This window comes from Opisthocomus hoazin, chromosome 2, assembly GCF_030867145.1.
Source record: "Opisthocomus hoazin isolate bOpiHoa1 chromosome 2, bOpiHoa1.hap1, whole genome shotgun sequence".
Lineage (NCBI taxonomy): Eukaryota > Metazoa > Chordata > Aves > Opisthocomiformes > Opisthocomidae > Opisthocomus > Opisthocomus hoazin.
The window spans coordinates 59,236,193-59,255,178 of record NC_134415.1 but is presented as its reverse complement, the minus strand read 5'-3'; the positions used below and the strand labels follow the sequence as shown (position 1 = coordinate 59,255,178).

The 18,986-nt window shown below is 40.6% G+C and overlaps 1 protein-coding gene across 17 annotated transcripts in view; it reads left to right on the top strand.

Moving 5' to 3' along the window:
* Positions 1 to 18,986, top strand: part of SYNE1 (spectrin repeat containing nuclear envelope protein 1) — a 319,742-nt gene that overhangs the window by 148,146 nt on the left and 152,610 nt on the right. For all 17 annotated transcript variants that reach the window (XM_075413801.1, XM_075413802.1, XM_075413815.1 and 14 more), the window contains 11 exons: positions 1,018 to 1,182; positions 2,821 to 3,177; positions 7,008 to 7,144; positions 8,101 to 8,278; positions 10,334 to 10,516; positions 12,062 to 12,205; positions 12,538 to 12,693; positions 14,420 to 14,584; positions 15,661 to 15,833; positions 16,706 to 16,859; positions 17,008 to 17,151. In XM_075413801.1, the coding sequence (XP_075269916.1) occupies positions 1,018 to 1,182; positions 2,821 to 3,177; positions 7,008 to 7,144; positions 8,101 to 8,278; positions 10,334 to 10,516; positions 12,062 to 12,205; positions 12,538 to 12,693; positions 14,420 to 14,584; positions 15,661 to 15,833; positions 16,706 to 16,859; positions 17,008 to 17,151 (1,956 nt within the window). The remainder of the gene's footprint in view (positions 1 to 1,017; positions 1,183 to 2,820; positions 3,178 to 7,007; positions 7,145 to 8,100; positions 8,279 to 10,333; positions 10,517 to 12,061; positions 12,206 to 12,537; positions 12,694 to 14,419; positions 14,585 to 15,660; positions 15,834 to 16,705; positions 16,860 to 17,007; positions 17,152 to 18,986) is intronic.

Below are 18,986 nucleotides of genomic sequence, written 5' to 3'. Positions count from 1 at the left end.
GAGCATTTACTTTAAGTCATGTTTGTTTAGCTAGTAACCATCCATTGTCTGATTGGTCTAACACATTCTGAGAAATTAGGATGATTACTTTCAGAAGGAACAGGAGGGCTTATTAGTCTAACTGAATTTTTAAAAGCATTGGTTGAATGCTGAATTATTCAAAATTATAAATAACTGGAGTTTAATTCATAAGTAAGTTGTTTAGTTTGAAACCAGTTTAAGGACACTTAGATGTAGAATATCCACACAGAAGTAAAAAGTTATTTGATTAGCTCAGTTCGCTTTAAGTTAGTTTTGATACACATGCCTGAGTCTTAGTTCACAAGAATGTAAGAACAAATCTACTCAGTCAAACCAAAGGCAATTCTAGACCAGTGCACTATTTCACCTTTTCATAGTAAGGCAAACTGACCTCACTTTAAGCTTACGTTAATAAGGTAAGAAGGAGCCATGAAGCTGTTGTCTGCGTCGGGGAAAGCATCCTCCAGGGTTGCAACCACTGATCTGGTGGTTGAAATGGGACTGAGCACCGTAAGAACCTTTTGCGCTTTTGAACAGCACAAGTCCTCCTTTGTAGTCTTCGTATGGGACATCTCTGTGACTCTGCTTATCTTGGTGCTTCTAAATAAGAGCTGTGTTTCTGGGAGCATGCTGCTCCCTGGGACAACTCAAGGGTCATATGTAAGACCGTCTCCAGGGGATACAGGGAGGAGGGTGCCAGAGCTGCACAGCTGCAGCTTTGACATCTATTAAATGATACATTTTGTGTTAAAGGATGTGTCAAAGTGCATTTTTGCATACCTTTTCAAAAGGCTGCTTCTTCTTTTGCTCCAGCAGAACGTGCCAGTCCAGACCAACCTAAACCAAACCTCGTGCAGTGTCGCACTGTGTTCTGCTGTTATAAGCAGCATTCAAGTGGGTGCCATAGAGTCGGACCGGCACGCTATACCACTGCGTTCTTAAAGCCAGGAGAGTATTTGAGCACTTTAATGGTCTCTTTTTTCTTCTGAATGACAGGAGAAAATGAGGAAAGTGGAAGATATTGTGAAGGATCATTTGCTATACCTTGATGCTGTGCATGAATTCACAGACTGGCTCAGTTCTGCAAAGGAAGAGCTGCACCGCTGGTCAGATGCATCTGGAGATACACCAACCATACAGAAGAAGCTAGCCAAAATCAATGTAAGATAAGTTACCTTTTCTGACTGCATCTGCGATTCAGACCCTATGCTCTAAAATAGGCCAGAGCAAAAAAAGTTCTGGGATCTTGCTCTTTGTGTATTTGAAATGGTGATTACATTTCAGTGAGCTGAAAGCAAGCATTCTAAGCTATGTTTTGTTCTCTCCTCCCTTCCCATATTAAACTGATGAAACAAATGTACAATCAGACCCGAGTTAGCCACGGCACACGTGGAAACAATTTGCAAGAGCGGAAGCCCAGTGGCATCACAGAAGAATGTGGCTTAGCTGATTAATGAATACCGCTCTGCCCTCATCCCCCAATCTGTTTTCTCCATGAGCAGAGGTGTCTGAATCAGCCAGAAACAACCTTTTCTGATTTGTGTGGAATGGAGATGCATGAAGGAGTGCAAGGATTGTGCTCCTCAAACACGGCAGAATCATGTGGGTTGCCTCCCCGTATGTGCTCTCCTTACCCTGGCCTGCATTCCTAGGCGTTGCAGTGCCCAGGCGAGTTACATGCTCCCGAAGGCAGCGTTAAAGCAGAGAGCATGTTTTGCTGGTGCCTGATGTTCACGTTCAGATACTCACGTTGCCAGCATGTTACTCTGCTCCCAAACACGAGAGTGGGTCAGCGAACAGTCTGCTAGGTGAAGATTCAGGATACACAAGAGCAAATCACAGGTTTGTTGTACACCCTCGGATAGTTTTCAGTCTCCTTTGTGTTCAAGCTCCCCATGTATAAAACAAGGAAGGGAGGAGGTAGTAGTTTCTAGCTCATAAGACTAACAAGAGAATAAATAACATTATCCTGGCCTGCATTGATTGGGATGATATTTATATTCTCCAGCTGAAAGCTCCCAAAATTCACTTGTAGCACGTGTAAGATTGAAACAAGACAATGTAGAAAGAATTCACTTCTGGAAAAAAAAAAAAAAAAAAAAAGAAAGAAAGAAAAAGACACGTGCTACCGAATATGGGTTTACCAGATCCTGGGTAGGCTGTAAAATGATTTTTTTGAGCGGCGCGCTTGTGTTTTTCAAACATCTGTGGGTGGCTGAGTGCCGGTGTTGCTTGTGCCGGAGGCCACGGTGACCTTACTGCTTTGTGCACCTTAACTTAAACTGTGTTTTTCAGAATCCAGAGGCGGCTCTTAATCAGAGAATCATAGAATCATAGGTTGGAACAGACCTCTAAGATCACTGAGTCCAACCATCCACCCAACACCACCACACCTACTAAACCATGTCCCGAGGTGCCACTTTTTTGAACACCTCCGGGGACGGTGACTCCACCACCTCCCTGGGCAGCCAGTTCCAGTGCCTGACCACTCTGTCCGTACACACAAATTTTTCCTGATATCCAAACTGAACCTCCCCTGACGCACCTCGATGCCATCGCCTCTCGCCCTATCGCTAGCTACCTGGGAGAAGAGACCCACACCTGCCCTAAGCCGGTGAAAGTTTCAGAACCTCCGCCGAGCTTTGGTCCCCCATCTCCCCCCCCCCCACCCCCCCCCCCGCAGCCTGCCTGCCGGGCACGCGCCGCCGCCCGCGTGCCCCCCCCCAATTCCTCCCCCCATCCCCCCTCCCCCCCTTGCCGGCTCCGGCGCGGGGTCACGCCGGCGCTGTCGCCTTGCAGGAGCTGCTGGAGTCCCGGCGGGTGGGCGCGGGCCGGCTGGGCCGGGCGGAGGCGCTGGCGGCGGCGGCGGAGCGGAGCACGGCGGCCGGCGGGCGGCAGCTGCTGTCGGCCGAGGCGCGGGCCCTGCGGGCGGAGTGGGAGCGGTGGGAGGAGAGCGCCGCGCGGAGCCGGAGCAGCCTGCGGGACGCCCTCAGCCGGATGGCCCTGTCGGAGCGGGACTTCGCGGCGCGGGCGGCGCAGCTGGAGGAGGCCGCGCAGCGGTTCGGCGGGCTGCTGGCCGCCTGGGCGCGGAGCCTGGCCCCCGCCGACGGCCGACACACCGACGCCGAGGTGGCGGAGAGCTGGCGCAAGGAGAAAGTAAGCCCCCGTCTCTTCTTCCTAGCGGCTTCTCGGTTGCGAACGCGCGGTCCCCGCGGGCGGAGGGCTCCTGCCCGGCGGGGCGATCGAGGGGGACGCGGTCGGGTGCGTTCGCGGAAAGCGTCGCTGCGCAGCCCCGACTTCCCAAACTTTTTACGGCACCGCGGCGAGCAGCGTTCGCAGAAGGCGCTGCTCCGGGTGGCCTCTGCCCTGCAACGCTTGGCCGGCGCTGCCCGGGCCTTCGGCGTGAGGAGCGGGGCTCTGGTCCCTCCGCGCTGCCTCCCAGCCTGTCCTCCAGCGGAGGACTGCGGAGCGCTGCCCGAAACAAGCCGAGCGGCAGCGGGAGCCGTTCCTTCCCCAGGGTTTGTCAGGAGTGTGTTACGCTTACGCGTTCCGTTGCTTCAAACGCCCTTGGGGTCGTGCACGGTGAGAACTTGTCCGATGTTTAAAGAAGTTGTGCTGGAAACCGGCATCCCTGCTAATTACTTTGCTGTGGAATCCAGTGGAATTTAGAGAAATAGAGAGGTTGTTTCTCTTCCTGATTGTCTTCGAGTAAACAATTCCACAGGTATTGATCACACACGCACACATCGTACACAAACACGTCTACTCGCAACAACCACGATAGGTGTTGGTATGTATCTTGGCTGCTGTGAATCACAGAGGTAGAGAAAAGATACAGTGTTTCCCTTTCTGGGTAGTGTTGCAATAAAGCAGTTTCAGTGGAGGAAGAGAGGTGTGTGGTGCCTGCTTTCTGACCCCTTGACTGAAGAAATACTCCGAAACCCACAGGACATCTTCTCTTTGAACTGAGATTATGAATCTCCTCCTCCGATGTCTGTGCCAAGTTATATCTGTGGTTTCCCCTTTTGCAGAATTCCCTGACACAGATTTACGGAACCTGCTTGCTTGAGTGCCAGTACGTGTCTGTAGGAGTAACAAAGCTGATGTTTGGAGCAAATAATGCTGCAAATATGCAAAATCTTCCCTGTTTCTGTGTTTTTAAAAAGGAAAGGAAGACATGGGATTGTCATCAACACACAGCAGCAGTTAGCAGATATTTTTTATTTTATAAATGGAGAAGTACTAAATTCAAAGGATGTTGATTTTTTTAGTAGCATGTATGCTGTGCATGTGCTGTAGCTCTATGTAACAACACTTTGTTTAGCTGTAAACCTTGGGTAATGACGAAATGCAGAGAAATCTCAAGACTTACTATGCACAGGCCTACTATGGAGGAAATGTGACAGTAATCCTTCCATTTCTGGACCCCAGGGATAAGTCCCATTGTGAATGTAAAATAGAACTGCAACTTTCCATTTCCATTGTCTCACAGTGATTCTGTTGCTATGTAAGCCAAGGCTGTGAATTAAAAATGCATTTCCTAACTCTCAGAATTAGCAAGCTCATTCTGTTATTCTGCTATACTCAAGCTCTGTTCCTTTAGATACGTGCAACATAAGGGCAACGGATCTGCACTCCGAATTCAGCAAATTATTCTGGTAATTGTCAGATTCAAAATTAAATCCAAGTGGCTGCAACAGTGTTATCAGTGTTTCTGTCTGGAAAAATGCCATAATTAAATGTGCCGTTTTGGAAGTTATTGTTCTTGTTTGTTAATAGGTTATGCCTAAGGCTGTACGTCATCAGAAAAATTTTTTTGTAGTTAGTGAGGTAGGTTATCTGAAAACAAAAAATTTCATTGAAAACAGGCAATTCTAACCCTGTGCTACTCTTAGGAGATGTTTTCTTTACCAGAAAAAAAAGCTGTCGTATTTCATTACGGTGATTCCTGCCCTACACAAATTGTGACATCCTGTGTTTAAGTAACGGCCATTGTGTTGTTATTCCTCATGCTTTCAGAAAGTGTCCTCTGTGTAGTTTATAATAAAGTAATATAAACAAAAAGAAGTTAGTTTACATTTTTTTTCTAAGCATCATTGCTATTGCGTAATTACTTAATTCAAATGCTGCTTTATATGGCATTGAAACAAACTGGTAGCGTGGCTATTTCAAGTATCTTTTAATTATGGCTGAACAGATTTCTGATGTATGAGTAACTCAAAGCAGTTAAGTCCGTAATGTGAGCACGAATAACGTAAATCAGAGAAGTCATGAAGATCTGCTGTAGGAAAATATTTTTTCATACTCACAAGAACACATGAAAGTTTGTACGCATAATATATCTGAAATAGCTCTAGACTTAACTTTACAGGGCTTCCCTGTATCTGTAAATGCCAACAGATTTCAGCAATGTTAATGTAATCAAGCTGTGATTATGGTCTAAACTACTGTTATTCATAGCCAATGCATGCCTGTAGTTTTATTTTTCTCAAAATGGATCGTTGTGGTTTTTCTTCCTGGCAGTTCAGGTACTACAAAGAAGCAATATGTATCTTTTTTTTTTTTTTTTTTTTTTTTACTTGCTAAGAAATGCATGATATAGATCTTAAAAAATTAATTTCACAGCTCTGCAGACTTTGTGCTTGCTTCATATCCTTTTTCCTGAAAAAGTTGCTTGTGGGCAGCAGACACATGAGCTGAATCCCTGGCTTTTGTCCATTTGCTGTTCTTACTAAGTCTGTTGACTGGCTTGCTAGACCCTTGCTAATATTTCTTTTTACTTTGAATTCCATAAAGGGATATCTGTTTATTGCAGAGTTAATTAATACTTTACAGTCAAAAATCTACTCAGTGAGCATTTTTATCTCTGTAATATAGACCATGATATTCTTGAAAACCTTCTGCATACATTTTCACGTACAGCATATGTAACTTTCCCGAACGTTCAATTTTGTGCTGATAAATTATTACAAACTGTTTACTATGTGTATTTTCAATCATCCTTTTTTTTTATATATTCAGAAACATGATTTGGGAACTTTCTTGTCCCACTTCCATGTTCCTGTTCAAATCTGTCTTCACTTTTGTATGATCTGTTTCTTAAGTTTAGATTGTACATTTCTTCCAGACTGGCAGGCACTTAGATTTAACCAAACTAATCTGCATGTGGCAAACACTCCAGCCTGGATGCACTGCAGAACCTCTGCTGTGGTGGATGTAACTAGATAGAAGATTGTCTTTTCTCCCTGGTAGTTGAAGAGGAATGCCTGAAGAATTTAGTTTCTAGTGAGAGGAGGGGCCAAGTCTGCACTGCTCCTTATGCTGGAGTAGCTGGCGGGATTCTGCAGTGGAGACATTTTGGACGTCAACAAGCACTGTTTTTGTTGGAGTGGTTATTACACCTCTCCTAGTGATGTAAGCTAAGCCAACAAAAGCTTTTTTTTTGTTGTTGTTGTTGGTTTAGCTGTCTCCAAAGCAAGAGTTTTTCCAGGGCAGCAATGACAGGCAGTAACCCATTTACTCTCACAGGTTTGTGGGCTGCTGTACTTTTACATTATGAAGCCCTCTGTGAAAGAGTTGAAGCCATTAAAAGCTTTGTGCATAAATTAATTTTTTGGATGCAGCTCAAAACAGTGTTTAATGAACATGCTGAACTCAAGCCAATGGCTAATTATATTTATATAAACATATATTATCTGCTATTCCCTAAATGTATGTACTTTCATATGTATACACCTAACTGACAATACCATGTTCTTTCACAACATTTTGAACTTAGAAAGTTGAGGCTTCCAGAAATTTCATCTCTAGATGTTCATAATTTCAAATAAGCTTCTGTAGGTTTGACTGTTACAATACTCTTGAAAGTGAATGTGCATAGATTATAAAGTTGAATTTAAATTCTGGTAAATTTTGATTCAAAATGTTTTTTAATGTTTTTTTTTTAATTTACTCATGAATATTTTTCATTTGTTCTGTTTTAACAGGAAACATTGGATGCTCTGGTAAAGTCTGAACATATGACAGATGAGATCAAAACTCAATTAAATGATCTTTGTAGATTTTCCAGAGATTTGAGTACTCATTCTTCAAAAGTTTCAGGGTTGATTAAGGAGTATAACAGGTACACACTCATCTTGTTTATAGTTAATCAATCCCAAGTGTGTGTGGGCATGAGCTGTCTTTCAGGGAACCATAAATTAGAATTTTAGAATTAAAAAAAGAGGTATACAATGACTAGAATAGTTATTTTGATTTTGCTATCAATAGAGGTTTTAAAAAGTAGCAATCTGAGGTTTTTTTCCTCCTAAAAGCCAGGCTGTGCCACTAAACTCAGTTGAAACTAATGTATATCCACACCTGACCTGTTACAGGAGGAATCCTTGTAAGAAACTGTGAGGTAGCATTGTAGCTTATTTGTCTGAAGGAGCAACAAGCTATACCAGCTATTTAAGAAGTTTTTCTGAATTTTGTCCTTCAGTTTACTGTTCTTTGGCTAGCTGGTTCCCTGAAACAGGAGAGCTAGCATTTGGTTGCTTTCTTGCTTTCTCTCAGGTCACTCTAAGCTGAGTTACTTGGGAGCGCGACACCTGCATTTCACACACAAGATACCGTTGTCTCTTGCAGGGGGCTATAGCTTTTGGCTTCTGTAGCTGCAGAAGGAGGATGTGATGACCCAGACTGACCCCTTCGAATGTTAGACTGAACCGAGCCACAGAAGTTATTAGAATTGTACTCACTGTAGTTTCGCATCCTGTCCCTAGAGAGAGAAGGGGGCTTGCAGAAACTGCTCATGCTTTAGGTGCACTGAGTCACTCTCTGGAAACACTTATACCTGTCATGTCTGTGACAGTTATGTCCCAATTTATGTGCTTCGCTTTTAAGGAACTGAAAGCTTCTAATGCATTTCCTGGTGCCTCAGCTAAGTGCTTGAAGTTGGTAGGAGGAATCCAGGTTAATCTAACCTCACCGTTGTATTTCAGAGAACTAAGTAATAGCATTGTCACCTAACAGAGTTCTGCTTTTCCTCCCTCCCTCCCTCCCTCGCTCTCTTCTGCTTCCCTGATGTCATAAACCCAGCCTCTGCCTGCAAGCTTCAAAAGGATGTCAGAGCAAAGAGCAGATCTTGCAGCAAAGATTTCGGACGGCTTTCAGGGACTTCCAGCAGTGGCTGGTCAATGCAAAAGTCACCACAGCCAAATGCTTTGACGTGCCTCAAAATATCAGTGAAGCTTCAGCAAGTCTGCAGAAAATAAAGGTAACTATAGCAGTAAAGTATTAGTCTAAGGAACACCCAGTCAGTTTCATATAGAGCTCAGACTGAATTGTTTATTGTTTGGTTAGTTACTATTTTTTGTTAATGCTGTTATTGTCAACACTAAAGGTGACTAACTGCAAGGAAATAAACACTTCTATTTTCTTTTTTAATCTAGTTTGTTTAGTTTAATTGTTGGGCTATAGTTTGCATGTAGTCATTGTCTCTCATAGTTGTTTTCCTTGTCTATTTTTTTTTCTCTAATAGGAAAAAAAGTTGTTTTTAAAACAGGAGAGTACTGTAAAATCAGAACAATATCAGAATCGGGACTAATTACCTGGAATTATTTCAAAGTCGTGTAAATATTTTTCCTCATGTAGGAAAGTAGAGCCCTTACAGTGCAGAGTTAAAATGTATGCAGTGCAAGCAGACATTTAAAAACTATGTTTTTCACATAAAGCTAAAACAAGCTCCAACAACTCTGTGGAAAGGAATTCCAATTTAAAGTTCATTTTAATAAAACAAGTGAAAGAAATACTTTTATGCGTAGAATCCAGCTATAATTTTAACTGAAAGCAGCAAAATAAGAATTTAAGACTGTTAAACCTTCAGTTAGATAGTATAACAGAAGAAATTAATATCAGTATCTCAGAAAATGCCAAAATCCAAATCACTTCCTTCTCCCTTTGGTAAATTCACTTTCCTTTGCTTAAATGGTTTACTTAAAAGCATAAGCAATACTTATCAAATCTTTGAGTACCCCAAAATGAGCATATGTTTAGAGGAAACATCAGGGGAAAAAATCCTCGAAGTTTTTGACATGAACTATGAGAGCTTTAGCAAGGGTTTGGGGTTGTTTTTTTCAACAGTGGTAAGATTTTTTTAATTAATCACTGCAGCCCCTTCACAGCGTAAGACTTGACTTTGTTCTCCTCCTCCCTGAAAGCTTCTTTGGATGAAATAAACTTTTTTTGACATGTAGTAACTGCGCTAGGACTTCTAGAGGTGTCTTGGTAACCAGTATAAACTAGAAATTTTATTTATGTTAAAAGTGAATGTTCTGTCTGTTAGCACATTTGACATCATTAAGTCACAAGGCAATTATATCTTTGATTTTAATAACCAGAACTTGAAGCAAGTATCTCAAAGCTAACAGACCCTTTGCATTCTCTACTAAGACCTCTAATGTAACACAGAATCATAACCTGACTTAATAGTTTTTGTATCAAGCGTGTTACTTCTGAACATTGGATGTAACCTTATGATTATGAATATAAAACTATTTGTGTATCACATAATCATGATAGTAACAGTTTAAAATATTGGTAGTTAAGATTGCTAAATTCCTTTGGGTCCTAAATGCTCACAAAGTCTTTTAAGAACATTATTGCAGTACACTGGAATTTTAAAATCTGGCTATTTCCTTACATTTCTGTATAATTCTTGCACATGCATTTTCCAATACACTTCTTGCACACTAGCATCATGCAACATTACTGTGAAGAAAAATGCTTTCAGACAAGGAAGGTAAATTCAGGAATGCAGAGGGATAAATCACACAGCTTAGACGTTGCTGAGGGTCTAAGCATCAGCCCACACCTCTACACACTTGTATGAAATCCAGCATCACTGTCGTCCATGGGCAAAGCTTCAGTCCTGTGGGTGTCTCGGAGCGGGCCCTGGCTGCTGCTGTTACCTGTGCCAGGATACTGGTTCCCTGAAATGAAACTGTTACCTCTTTCTGTGCCATGGAGATTTAAAGTATAATACCTGACTAACTGACCAGTGATTGTCTCATGAAATGCAGAACATACAGGTAATCCTTAAGCCTTAATATGTACATTATTTAGACAGATGGCACTTCTGGATTAAGTGGCTGTTCTCCCTAAATCCTGTAAATAGGAACAATATTAAAATGGAATGTACTGAAAAATGAGTTAGCATTTTAACGAGGAGAGACAATAAACTCTTATCCCTGTTAAATTTTCTGAGAGCTTGCTGTTCACCTTTGTGGGGATCTAAAGTTCACCAATTAGGTTCTTTTGTTACTATTTTTAGGAATTCTTATCAGAAAGTGAGAATGGACAACAAAAACTAAACCTGGTAACATCCAAAGGAGAACTACTGTGCTCTGTTTTACCAAAGGAAAAGGCTAAAGTTATCCGGGACAAATCTGCTACAGCTAAAGAAGATTGGAAAAATTTTGTCACCACCCTCCACCAGAAAGAATCTGCATTGGAGGTATTGAACCAGTCACAGTGGAGAAATATGGAATCTAATTTCCCTCTTTGCTTTTGGTTTCACACAGAGCAGTTTAGATTTCGTACATAGCAGTAAGTGTTTATGATGTGACAGAACTAATATATAGCTATTTTCGAGAAGTCTTATTATTCTAGTTACATTTTACTTTTGTTTATTTATGTCCTTAGGACCTGATTCCACTTGAAGTGGGGTGTTTCATGCAGAAGGGTGTTGTTCAGAGTAACTGAAGGTAGCAAACACAGCAGTTGCTCAGATTCATTAACCTGAGTCTCATCAACTGTACTGGATTACTAAAACACATTTTCTTTTTTAAGGACTGTTTTAGCACCATTGCTGATTGAATAGTCCCAGTACAGTGGGTAAATATTGTCTCTTATTGCAAACTGGTGAAATTTAATGATTTATTTGAACAACTTTTTAAATAAACCTCAGGACCTTTCTCTGTTCAGAACTCATAATTCAACCAGCACAGAAGATGAATATCTTAAAAACATAATCTCTTTTAAGGTCATAGGTGTTAGGGTCAAAAGGTCTTAGCTGGAATTCCCTGCATAGCGTAGGAGAATTAAAGTTCCTAGGCATTCGTAATTCAGACCAATGCCTAGCCAGCTGAGAAAAAGTTCAAATAAAATAAGTACATCATGCAGGAAAGCCTTTAAAAAAAAATATTTTAAGGTAGCAAGAACTTGCCTTTTTTTGTCTCAGGGTTGCCATGGAAAGATGATGTCCTTAGAGGTTAATCTTTTTAAGCGAAGCATTTTTCAGTCTCATAGGCTTAGTGTTTCATTGTGATGTTTCATTAAAGTGATAAGGCTATAGCTAAAAAGAAAACTAAATCAATCAGTGGGCAAAAAAAATACAGAAAAAATACAGAAACTGTTCTGTTCAGGTTTCTATTCCATATGAATTATTTCAGATGCTCTTTTTTTTTTTTCATATCGTGCAGAATAAGCCTACAAGAAAAATATACAGGCCCTGAGGGAGTGCCTGCATATGCCTTTAAGCACACATTTTTATAACCAAAGTTTTATACTAAAAAAGAATATAATCAGTAGTGAACCCCAGGATTGGGTTGAACTTTGTCATACATCACCTAGGAATAGTGGCAGCCCATTTAAGGAGGGGTCAGTGTGAATGACTGCAGTCAGCTGCTAGGTAACTAGGTATCCCAGGTTAGCCTTTCTTCAGACTGCCTTAGCTGTGTGAGTTACATAGAGTTAAAGCTCATAAGATCTGTAAAGCTTTCAGTTCAGAAGAAATTTGCTTCAGCCTCCCCTCAACTGTGTAGACGTATCTTACGTCGTTGCCTGTATTTTGCCTCTTAAAGAGATGCTCTCTCAGATGTTTCTGTCAGTGTCTGTTTGTGGGATGGGAAGGAGCAGAGCTGGTGTAATTTATTTTGAAGAGCTGTGTAGGCTTTGGCTGCAATTGTATATCCTTTTTGTGTGCTTAATCTGTGTGTTGTTCATTACAGTTATGGCCAGTGCAGTGGGACTGTTGATAAAATTGTGCATGTCTCCCCAGAATTTAAAAATCCAGATGAAGGACTTTGAAGCAACTGCTGAGCCTCTGCAGGAGTGGCTGACCACAACAGAGAGAATGGTGCAGGGGACTAGCAGTCGGCTCCATGATCTTCCTTCCAAGAGGAGAGAACAGCAAAATTTGCAGGTGATTTCTCATAAGCCTTTCTAGCACAGCCAGACTTTCCTGTCCCGTCCTCCTGGCCTCACTGATTCCTTACAAAAGCTTGATCATTCTAGCATCCTGACCTATAAATAAGATGACAACTGGTTTCAAGGATTGCTGTTGATGATCCTGTTCCATCAGGTTTTGCATCTCCACATTTCTTCTGACATGATGCTTTGTTGCTGTAGCCGTATGGTGTGCCTTTCTCAGCAAGCTTGCCATATGTCACTTCTATTTTTCATGGAGCCTTCATGCTTCTCTATTTCCTGCTTTCTTGCACCCACTCATAATATTAATGTGCTTGTGCTTTACAGTCTGTCCTTGAGGAAATAAGCTGCTACGAGCATCAGCTCAACAGGCTAAAAGAGAAAGCTCAGCAGCTGTGGGAAGAGCAAGCTGTCAGCAAAAGCTTTATGCGCAGAGTGTCTCAGTTGTCTTCTCAGTATCTTACTCTAAGCAATCTGACAAAGGTAATGCACCCAGTGTATGTGCTTTTAAGTACTTCATTTGATGTATGTAGGTAAAAAGAAAGACTGAAAGATTGCAGTTGTCTTGCTTGCCTGCTCTGCGGTATGTCTGAGCTATCTTGTCTTTCACACTGGCTTTGAAGAGTGGGAAGTAAGGACCTGTATAATCCCATGGATTGTCAACAATTGTGATTTTTTTTTTTTTTCAATTTTTTGAAATGTGTTTTGATTAAGAACTAAACTATACAATAATCAGGTTTGATTTTGATTATTGCAAGCATTGAGGACATTTCAGTTTTGCAATAAGTGGCACCTGAAAGAAGTATTTTTCAAAACTTAGGGAGGTTTTTTTTTTTTTTTTAGAAAATACAGAATACAGAGAAGTTATTACTTCTTTGTGTCCTATAACAATGATTAATTATTTGCATTGTAAATGTCTTCATCTAAAACTAACAGTTTGGTCTTCTAAAAAGATTACCTCTTGGGCTGCTTTCGAAGATTCAAGGGGAAGGTATAGGCCAGACTCTAAAGCATCAGGCTAGGAACTGAGAGTTTAACCTAATTCTGTTTTGCTGAGTGGTCCTTGGCACACTTCACCGTTTAATAGTTCTGCTATGTTTGTTGTATAAACAGATAAGAAGGTCTTTGTATTAGGACTGTTATTTTTCACGAAGTTCCAGGCATGAAGGAGGTCTGATATTGAATTAGGCTTATAGTTACTACAGTAATGAGAATAATTAAGGATATAGGAAGTGTGTTATGGGATAACAATTCAATTCAGAAAGTATTTATGTTTGTGCAATTGCTAGTTTGTTAATTTCTACTTTTTCTGTGGAAATAAAAATTATAAAGCATATCTAGAGCTGTATGACTTACTGATTGTATACATGGCCATAATAAATTTTCGTGACAGCAGAATGAGAAAGGGAAAGATGCATGAGTTATTAACATTGGCTTATGTGGACAGAACTTGTAGGAGTAGTCAGGATGAGAAGAAGGAATCTGAGGCAGAAGATACGTCCAGCCTATGAGAGAAATCCTGAAATTCTCTGGATAGCCATGGGCGCTTAAGAAAGATCCTCTTTGTAACTTCCTAAGCCTGTTTCACTGGATTGACTTTAGTTCTCTGTCACCATGTGAAATACACTCTGCTCTGTATTCCTGTTCAGCTCAGGCCCTTTCGCAATGTAACTTGAGCATTTATTTTTGATTCATGTGAGTATCAGTAATTTTTCAGAATGGTTATACCAATGGGAGTCATTGAGAAAAACAGGTCTTTCTTTTTCAAGTGTCAACAAAATAATGTTGCTGCAGTGGCATAGCTTCACAGGCTTAAATATGTCTTATATGTTGACAGATTTCATAAGTTATCTTCAGTTGCAAAACTGAAATGGAGCTGAGGTGTGATTTACCAGATGTTCAAAAAAAGTGAAACCAGAAAACTCTCACCTACTTTGGATGAGAGGAAACAATTAGAGGAAGCTTTACATTTAGAAACAAAAAAAAGGCATTTCTGAAATTTTCAGGTGTCTGTTTTGTTTGGACAACTCAGTTGTGTGAGTGTATGCAAAATTCATTCCATGCTCAAGTAAGTGTACTTGTAGTTATCAATATATGAAGAGAATTTCTGAGCATAGTTTATGGAACTCATTCTGAAGTCTGTATGTACGTATGGGGAATAAGCAATCCTTTGAATAGCTGCAGGTGCTAATTGCTGTATGAATTGCAGGAGAAAGTTTCCAGGATGGACAGGGTCATAGCAGAGCACCAGCAGTTCTCACAGAGTGTCAAGGACCTCCAGGACTGGGTGGCTGATGCAGTTCACATGTTGGATTCCTACTGTCATCCCACAGCAGACAAGAGTGTTCTGGACAGCCGGATGTTAAAGCTAGAGGTATGGAAACACTGGACTCCAAAACCTGCTCTTTTTAGATCTTGTAAGAAGAATGCAAAATACTTTACATTAGTTGTTGCATATTAGTGTAAAGACTGTTGTCGTTCAGACACTCATTATTAGAAGTTTTCTCTAATAAGGTTGTGGGGACCTTTATGAAATGGAAAACTGCACATATACAAATTCTTAAAAAAACTCAAAAGACATTGTGTGACTGCTGAAGGTTAAATGGAATAGGTAGGATATTCCCTTCTGTCAGTTTAATACATTATTTCCTAGATCTTACAGGTGATATGGATGATTCGGAACACCTTTTCCTGTAATTGTTTGCTTGAAAAATGATGACTACAATTAAGAAGTAGTATATATCAATATAATGGCACAAAAGTTGTTGAAGAGCAGTACTCAGAAAACAATATTTTTCATATCGTCTCAAATTTTGAACCATGGCCAAAATATGGACAAGTCTTCAAATTTATAAGGATACAGCAAAAAGCAAGAGTTTGTAGCAAAATACTAAAATTATTTTTTGCCTTTTGTTTGAACCTGAGTCTTTCAGGTTCATGCTTTCAGGCTTTTCATGACTTTGCTTAGTATTAGAAGCTGTTAGTTTGCAACTGCACAGCTCCAGGAGCTGAAGTCTCTAAGCTGATGTTGCTGCTAGCCTACTGAGTTTAGATGTTGGTACCTTTGTGTTGCAAATAGATCCTAGAGTTGTAGAACAGTATTTCAGCCTTGTAGAAGGTCTGTGTCATCACATCTTGTTTTGTCTATGAATGAATACTCCTGTTTTCCATCTAAATGACATTCCAAAGGGAGTGTTAATTTTTCCACCCATCAGTACCTTCTCTGATGCACTGTAAGTTCCTTTACAGATTCCATGAAAACTTCCTTGTCAACTAAGATTTTATTTAATGGCCTAAATCTACCCTTTGAAAGTCACGTTTTCCATGTGAAGCCCAGCTGTGAACCCCACTGTCCCTCTTCCAATTGACTGTGCAAGCTGCTAAATTTGGTTGACTCCTTTTCCTGTAAAGCCAGTTAGTACATTCATGCCCAATCCACTCACTTTTTAGGGACTGCTAGCAGTGAAACAAGAAAAAGAAATCCAAATGAAAATGGTCCTGACAAGAGGAGAATCTGTTCTGCAACATACTTCTCTGGAGGGAGTACCAGTGATTGAAAGGCAGCTGCAAACCTTGAAGGACAGCTGGGCTTCTCTTCTATCTGCTTGTATCCAATGCAAGAGGTAAGAAGGGCGTGAGGTGCAGAATGATGCTTAGCAGTAAAGCACTGTCAAAATTTTTGAGAAGTTAATTCCCAGAATTTTATTATTACAAGAGTCAAATTCATATGAAATGACTGTATGTGCCTAACGTTACAGGTCTATAGACAGTAAGTGGCATATGTAAAGTAGAAAAAGGAGAGGAAACTGTGAGGGATCTAAGCTTGTTAACTCTTACTGTCAATATACTCTTAAAAGTGGATTCCATGTTCATAACCTTGTTGTAAATTTGACTTTGAGTTGCACTTGGTGCCTTGAATTGTTCTCAGAAATGAGGAGATCTTATCACGGACATTAATGGTTGCTCTGTCAGGATCATGTCTGGTTTTCCACTTGCTAGCATTTCGCAGAAGGGACTGTAATTACACTGCCCAATAGTGATTCTCAAAGTGACAGAATAAAGAAATACAGGAGAAAAAATTGCAGCCTCCTTTGGTGGAGTATCACTAGCTGCAAATATTTCAATTTAAACAACCAAGGTAATTAAAGATTGGAATGCAGCAACTTTTGAATGTATGTAAAGGGACGGAAAATTTCTGATTATGGATCTTATGCTTAGAGTTGCATTTTATTTAATAAAGCTAGAACACATCAGCTAGCGGTATAACTTACAGACCTCCTCAATATTCCAAGCTTGGAAAACTTAGTTTCTCTTTATCAAACAGTACTCCTAGTTAAAACTTGTGGGTTTTTAACAGCTCTGTCTCAGATTGCTTAGCTTGTGATATATCTTCCTTATAAATAGAGTCTAGAATAACTGTATATGGCTATATCTCATTGCTTAAATAGCCTGAGAACCTCCGCTATCACAACAAACATATATTTTTAAATTACAGTCAACTGGAAGGAGCTCTTTCCAAATGGACAAGTTACCAGGATGATGTTCGTCAGTTTTGCAGCTGGATGGATAAAGTAGAAGCAAGTATGAATGCTTCTGAAAGGCAATATGCTGAACTGAGGGAAAAAACAGCTGCCCTCAGCAAAGCAAAGGTGTGTGTGTTTGCTTTACAACAAACCAGCAACAAGCCTGTATCACCTTATAAACAACAAAAAAGGCCTAATAACTGCTGAGATTAATCTGTGGTCATGTTTGAATGCTGCCCATTCATAAATGTGTTCTTCTCTTTCTGTTTCACAGCTACTCAGTGAAGAGGTGTTGAGTCACAGCAGCCTGTTGGACACGATTGAAGTGAAAAGAAGTGGTATGGCTGAGCATTATGTTACTCAGCTTGAACTCCAGGACCTTCAGGAGCGATATAAGTTCCTCAAGGGCAGGACAAGGGTACAGTTTTTCTTGATAGCACTCCATCTCATTTTGTTGGCAACAAGGAAGAAGAGAAAGTCTTTTCATTGATCATTTATTTTACAGTTAAATGAGGAGTAAAAGTTTGGGGACAGCTGTAACAATTTAACAGAAAGTTATTAGAGTGGTTTATCAATCTGTCTTCCTGTATCACTGAGCTTCAGATCTTTTTAGAAAGATTCTAAAAATCCAAAACTGAAAAAATCATCAGGTGAATAGTCTGAGGAATTCCAGGTCGAAAGTCTTATTGACTTCAGCGCAGATATGAGTTTACCCATTGTGACTGAAAAGCTGGAAGCATCTCTGAATCTGTGGTTTGCATAAATGTATGTTTAGTAGTAAATGCAACCAATTAATCAAGTAATTCACAAGTGGTTGACAACTATAGAAGCTTACCATTGAACACAAGCCCTATTAGCAAGTAAACTGACTCTGATGTCGTAAGACCCAGCATGAGAAGTACTACATTTAATGATATGTGTTGATATCATAGAACTGGAAAAGATTAGGGCATATACAGATGAAGACCAAGATGGGTTTTAATGTCAGATGTAGGATAAAGAAGTAATAATAAAAGACCTGGTGATACTTTTAAAACTAGATGATTATCTCCACTTAACCCAAATGCTTCTGTGGTAATTAAGTAATGCCTAATGTATGCTTAGATAGGCAACTCTTCTTCATGACAGCAGTACAGTAATATGGAATTTTGTTGTCTCAATGATGTCTTCATCCTTCGGAAAGGGCCAAAATTAAGTTTTTCAAATGAGTAAGTGATTCGCTGCTTTGTGGTACTCTCTTCCACAACTGTAAAGAATGCAGTGCACTGTCTTTCTTTGGACCTTCTGTGAATGGGCTCACTCAGGTTTGCAAGACAGAGGAGTAAGTCCTGGGAAGAGCTAGTGAATACCTAGTATTCCTTTTAGCGTGAGGATCTTCTAACTTTTACCTTTTTCTCTTGCACAGAGCTATACAGACTGCTTCTATTTGCTCATCTTGAGCAACAGCATGGGAACAATGAGAAATGTATGTTAGTTCAGAGGCGAGAGCTCTGCACCTCTTTACTCATGTAGCAAGAAGCATCCCTTCTTTCTCTTCCCAGCTAATACCCCAGATCACTTTGATCTTCCGCACTCCCAACTGTGGTGATGATGTTAAGTGTCAGGAGTACAATGAACGTTTAGAAAGAAATTCAAAATTCAAAGCAAATAGCTGGAAAGTAAAGAATAGTCAAATCCTTTAATAATCCTTTGGCCAGGGGGGAAACCTGACAAGCTTCCCCAATGGTTTGTGACCCATGCTTGAGCAGACCAAGACCTGTAATTCCCTGCAACCACTGTCAAGAGGCAAGAGAATTAGTTCCTCTTTCCTTCTTCCCACTACTGGGCATGGACAGGCCTTTTAAAAGATTTATAACAGTCCTATTCTCTTCCTTACTCCCACTACCCAGACCTGTAGAAATAGTTAAAGCAGACAGTAGGTTCATGGCTGCTGTTTATGATAGTGTTTTTCTTCTTGTGTAGCCTGCTGCCCTGGGATGCAGCCTCTCTTGCCTCCATCTAAACTCGATTCCCTGTTCCCATGATTTCTTAGAGAATGTGAATTACTTGCAATGTACTTTTCTTGTGCTTAAAAGACTGGTCTAGTGCTAACATATGATGCCTTTCCTGCTGTACCCCACATATAGTAATATTTTAGTGCTGGGTTGTAAAATTGTTGTAACTTGCTCACTCACGTACACAGAAGACTTGCAGTGTGTTTCTCACTGTGCTGTGTATGGGCTGCCCACAAAGGACTTGGTTGGTCTTCAAACC